The following is a 5,619-nucleotide window of genomic DNA, read 5'->3' as shown; positions in this document are numbered from 1 at the left end:
GCACATCTTGTACTGAGGTAATCTCCCCTTTCCTCTCCCACCTTCGCACACATTGCTGGCTCCGATGCATCCAGACCTGCCATGACCTCCAGGACTGACAGCCTGCATGTGTTGAGTTTTACGCACTGCCTGGATATCTCATTTACTCGGTTCTTTATTTAGGAAAGCCAGAACCAAGGGGAAAAAGCTAAAGCACTGCTCAGAGCAGGCAAGAGATCACCTCCTTCCATATGACCCTGCTCTCTGCCTGTGGGAAGGGGCACCTGGTGCTATGCCAGACAGTAACTAAGCCACAGTAGGCTCAGCAACAAGTAAAGAAGGGATCAGCCAACTGGGGTTTTCCCTTGTTCCTAGAGGATCTGAGCTTTGTTCCACATGTGAACACCCTACGCTGAAACAGAAAAACAAGACATATAGAGAAGGAAGAAAATGGGTAAATACCACCTGTACTGGCTCAAGAAGCAAATGTGCGTTCAAGCAGGGACCACAGCATCCATGCCCTACACCCAGCATGGAATTTGAGCACCTCTAAAACCAAGAATGAGTTGGCCTCTGCAGCTCCTTTCTCACAACCTACATAGTCCTTCCTATTCAGCTTGGGAGAAGGACTGACTCCCATCTTGGCCCCAAATGCCGTGACCCAGTGCTACCTCCCATCCCATGGGATTTACCACCCATGCTTACCTCTTTAAGACTGATGTTTGCCGTGTAGATCACGTTTGTCCCATCCCTCTTGAAGTGCGAGTGAGGCTTGTCCTTGAGAATGAAGACAATGTCAGCAGGGATGTTGTCTGGGGTGGCATCTCCTTCTTTGGGGAATGTGATTTTGGTTCCCTCCTTCCAACCTCGCTTGATGACAATGTTTAGGATCTTGTCCTCAGTCCGCATGGTCCGGCCATCAGCGTTGAGCCTTCTGCGCGTGATCTTCATCCTCTTGGTGGATCCATGGTAGATCTCTTCCAGTGACACCTTGAGCTCATGGATGACAGGTGGGTCTTGGACCTTCCTCCGTGTGTGCAGAGACTCTTGGTGCCGCCGGTGAACCCCATTAATGCCGTTGAAGCCAAACCGGCCAAAGGCACTGAAAGGGTCGTCGTCATCATCCATATCCATGTCTTCCTGGTCAAAGCCATTGAACATCCGGGAGCGGCTGCTGGCAAAGAAGATGTCAAAAGGGTTGGAGCCTCCGAAGAAGGATGCAAACGTAGCATGGGGGTCTCCATGGAAGGTGTAGTGGAAAGTGTTCCCTGAGCCACCTGAAGAGCCACCTCCGGTTTTGAGACCTGCAAGAGAAGGAGGAAGACAAGATATGAACACTGGCGGGGACACCTTGCTGGGACTGCACTTTCCAGGTGGGAGGATGGTCTCTGTTGCCTCCAGGCAGTTCTTCTAGCATCTCCTGGGTATGCAGGTCATCCCTTTCAGCCCAACCACCTGTGAAAGAAGGCACCAGCTCCACCCATGACACACAGTCTTTCCCCTACATGCACCAAGCTCAAAATCTATTCAGGATTTGTCCCCTCTATCCCTGCTGAAGAACCTCTTTGGTTCTCTCCACCCAATTCACAGCATTTTAATTTCAAACATAGCCTGATCAGCCCATCTCCATTTTTCCCCATGAGCAGGCTCCCTTCTGACCCAATAGCCTTGTCAGAGTGCATATTAGGAAAAATTTCTTCACAGAAGAGGTGGTCAGGCTTTAGAACAGGCTGCCCAGGGAAGAGTCACCATCCCTGAAGTGTTCAAAAGGTGCATGGATGTGGAACTTCGGGGTATGGTTTAGTGGTGAACATGACAGTGCTACATTAAATGATCTTACAGATCTTTTCCAGCCTCAGTGATCCTATGAGCAGGTGGAGGCCAGCATATCTCCAGTCTGGCACACAGCTCCCTGCATACTGACTGTATAAAATGCCAGGTAAGCTCCAAGTTTGGATATTTTGGCAACCCTTCCCATGGGAAACTCCCCCACCAGGTCCCAGGCTGAGCCTTACATCACTGCAACTCCCCCAAAGTCCCAGGGAGCCAAGGCACATGACAAGTGCCCCCACCAAGAGGTTGCACACACTCTGCAAGGCTATTTTTGACCAGGAAGGGTGGGAAGGGTTAAGCCAAGCCTAGCTCAGGGACTATTTTCAGGGCACACCAGTGACAGTGAAGGGCTATTTCTGACAGGCTGTTCCTTGTGCCAGCCCCCCACCCCCCTCCACAGCAGGACAAGTTTGGGGGTCTCTTCTGATTGATGAAATTAACGTTCCGGATAGGTCAGAGGGACTTTCACTTCACCTTGCCCACCACAGTGTGTGCGACCCAGAAGCTCCTCAAAATGCCAAGCCCCAAGATGTGTTTCTCCAAAACAATGGGAAATCAAAGGTGGGGGACATCATGGACATGACTGGTACAGTGCTGATGGGGTAAGGGGAGCATGGTCTTTATCTCAATGGGGCAGTGTGGGGATGCTCTTCCCTCCTTCCATAACTCGCTCTTATTTTAGATGCCTGCAGGTGATGGGGTTTTTGCCAAATCCACAGTGAGACCCTGTCCCTAATAGACTGTACAGCCAGGAGGTTTCACCTTTAATCCCATGACGCCTGAGTGGGGTCTGATTTCATCGTCACCTCCTGGGAAAAGTTGATTTCCCACTTGAGGCAGTCTCTTCTCATTTTACAGGGTGGCAAATCACTGTGCTCAGTGCATCCATCATAGCCCTGACATAACTAATGGGTTGACAATTAACCTATGGCTTGTTAATTCTGCTGGGGGCTTTTGAGGGGACCACCCAGCAGGCTGCTCCTGCCAGACCTCCTGCTCTTTTAAGCACCCAAGTCCTGGGCTGATTAATGCAGATGCTATTCAGCACTCTCCTCGAATGGGGTTGTGCTCTTCTATCTTCGACTAATAAGGCCGCCTGCATTGGAGTGGCTCTCCTCCTCCTCCTCCTCCATGCCAACCACCAGACAACAGCAGCCGCTTGGTTTCAAAACAAGGGCCTATTACTTAAATTGGGAAAAGCTTTGAATGCTGCAAGTCAGCCGGTACCAGGGAGGGCAGCGGGACCCGTGCCCAAACGGAGAGGGAATGTGGGCAAAAGCACTGTTTCTCTGCTGTGTTATTTAGGTCAATTAAAGAGCTGGTAATGAATTATCCCAGGTATGACCCAGGAAGGAAGCTCCTTCCATTTCTATCTCTCAGCCAGCACCCAGGGTTTTGGGGCAGAGAGCAGGGAGAACCCAGACAAGCCAGGAAGCAGGGTGGCAAGCTGGAAAAGTGGAGCAGCCTGGCAGAGGAGTGGGAGGAGAGGTGATTTCTCACACCTGTGGAGCCTTTGCTCTCCCTGATTCTGTGGCTACCAGGCCCATTTCAGGAGCAGGCATGAACATACACCAGAACACCAGTGTGTGAAAATACTCCCCTGCCTGTAAAACCGATTTGGACCCTACGCCCATACCACCAAGTGGGCAGTGCTCATCCCCTTACCTTCCTCCCCATACTGGTCGTAAACGGCTCGTTTCTTGGGGTCACTTAGGACGTCATAAGCCTCTGCGATCTCCTTAAACTTCTCCTCAGCATTGGGGTCTTTATTCTTATCAGGGTGATATTTCAGGGCCATTTTCCGATAGGCTTTCTTAATTTCATCCTCATTGGCGCCGCTCTGGATGCCCAGAATCTTGTAATAGTCCTTCCCCATGACGGCAACGCTGCCGGGAGCCGAGTACTTATTCCTGAAAGCAGAAAGACAGCTCTTCGTAAGGCGAATATCTCCCCGAGGCAGACAGGGGCAGGACTGGCACGCACTTGCCACGGAGCTGATGCTCCCCCCGTCCCACCGGCCAGCAGCACCAGAGCCGGCTCAAGTCCACGCTTCCCACCAGAGGTCAGAGCCCCGGTGACAGAATGTGTCCCAGCTCCAGTTTTACCCCGCTGAGCCCCACGGCAGGGAAAGATAGACTCATCTCTGAGACTGACAGGGAGAGAGAGCCCGAGTCAGGGCACGGCGTTATTATAGGGGCCACGCCACTGCTCACGTCAGGCCAGGACCGTGTCCCTGTCCCGTCCCCCCCGGCTGAGTCAGGAGGGTTGAGCTATGTCTAAATGTAGCCGTCAGCCTGTGTCCACCCCTTGCCCCAGTTCTCTCCCAGCTGGGGACCTCAGACCCAAGTCGGGGTGATGACAGCAGGTTTTCGGAGGCTGAAAGCGGTGGCAGAGACCCTGTTGCGCCTTCACCTTAAAGGAACTTCAAACATTTTGTTCCTGAAAGCAATTGGCATTCAGCTGGAGATAAGCGCCTCCGGCTGTCAGAGCCGTAATTTGTATTTAGCGAAGGGAGAAAGGAGCTGTTAGACAGAAACATCTTGTGATGGTGGGAGGGCTTTTTTATTTTTTTGTTTTAAAAAAACCCAACATTTTCTAGCCTGACTTGCCCTCCCTGAGAGCCTCCAACTGCATCTTGCAGCGAGCCAGGAACCCAGGGCTCACTCACTCCATCGTGCGGGGGCCGAGGCTGTGGCCATGCCTATATGAAGGCATGTATAACACAGTGGCCGTTTTTTTAAGTGACAGTGACTCAGGGAGCAGCTAGAGGAGACAAAAGAGCTGCTCCTCCAGGCCGAGGCTGAGCAAGCCCCACACTCCTCCAAAGATGTATCCTACTGCTTCTCAACCTTCAGTTATCTGACAGCAAACTCCTGATCCCCTGAGCCTGGCCTGCCCCCCTCTCCCACACCAACGCTCAGTGCTCACTGCTGGTCCTGCTCCACCCTGGCACTGCCCCAGCAGACCTCGTGCTCTCCCATTGCTCGCATCCTGCTCCCTGCTACAGTCCAGCTGTCACCCCATCCTTATTCCAAACACCCCTGAGCAGTCTCAGCCTCCCGTACCCCTCCAACAGAAGGATTTCAGCACAGGAGTGTGAGCCTTGGCCTTTTTCTTCACCACCATATAAGCTACCAGATGTTCTCCCCTGTCCTTACTCTATCCATGAGCTCCTGTTGGAGGTCACAGTGGGACCTCCCAAACCACAGCAGATCAGACAAGGGTGGCTGTGCTCCCCCAGGATGCATGCCCACAGTGCTGCACTGGGACCCTGGCATCCACACCAAGCATCCAACACTTGCTTTGGGCCATGCCTCGGGCAAGGATCACCTACAGGGGCTTGGAAATTGGCCCCACACTTGGCCACCTCCATCCAACCCCTGCAGTTTCTTGCCCCAGCCATGCAGCACGTACTTTGCTGGAGGTGGGGAAGGGGGCTAAGGCACCTCTGAAGGCCACAGTGAGGGGAGATGGGGGCGTCTGCAGGCACGTGCAGCAGCTCAGGGGGCACAGAAGAGGTGGGAGGAGGTCCCTGGGGGCGTAAAGGGCATCTGACAGCGTCTCCTGTGGCAGCTCCTGGATGCCAGCATATTTCCGTAGCAGCTCCTGCATGCAGCAATGTTGGCAGCACCCAGCCCACGCAAGCACTGGGGGATGCTCTGCCCCCTGCCCAGTCCCACCTCCCCATCTGCCCCCCCCGGGAGCTGCGGGAGACCCGGCAAGAGGTGTGGGGGGGTGAGAGCTAACCTGTCAATTCCCCGACCTAAGTTCAGCCCAACGCCTCCCTTCCACACAGCAGCCTCCAGT

General features: G+C 53.5%; 1 protein-coding gene across 1 annotated transcript; it reads right to left on the bottom strand.

The window, feature by feature from the left end:
• Window positions 1-684: 684 nt before the first annotated feature.
• LOC103804156 (dnaJ homolog subfamily B member 5) lies at window positions 685-3,721 on the bottom strand (the record flags this gene model as incomplete). Its single annotated transcript, XM_009076753.1, has 2 exons — window positions 3,478-3,721; window positions 685-1,283 (listed from the first exon to the last, which is right to left on the bottom strand). Coding segments are annotated over exons 1-2 (810 nt in total), but the record flags the coding sequence as incomplete, so codon positions are not given.
• Between the last annotated feature and the right edge of the window lie 1,898 nt (window positions 3,722-5,619).

The sequence above is a fragment of the Acanthisitta chloris genome, unplaced genomic scaffold (assembly GCF_000695815.1).
Source record: "Acanthisitta chloris isolate BGI_N310 unplaced genomic scaffold, ASM69581v1 scaffold31286, whole genome shotgun sequence".
Classification (NCBI taxonomy): Eukaryota; Metazoa; Chordata; class Aves; order Passeriformes; family Acanthisittidae; genus Acanthisitta; species Acanthisitta chloris.
The sequence above is the reverse complement of the archived record's forward strand: the minus strand, read 5'-3'. Positions and strand labels throughout refer to the sequence as shown.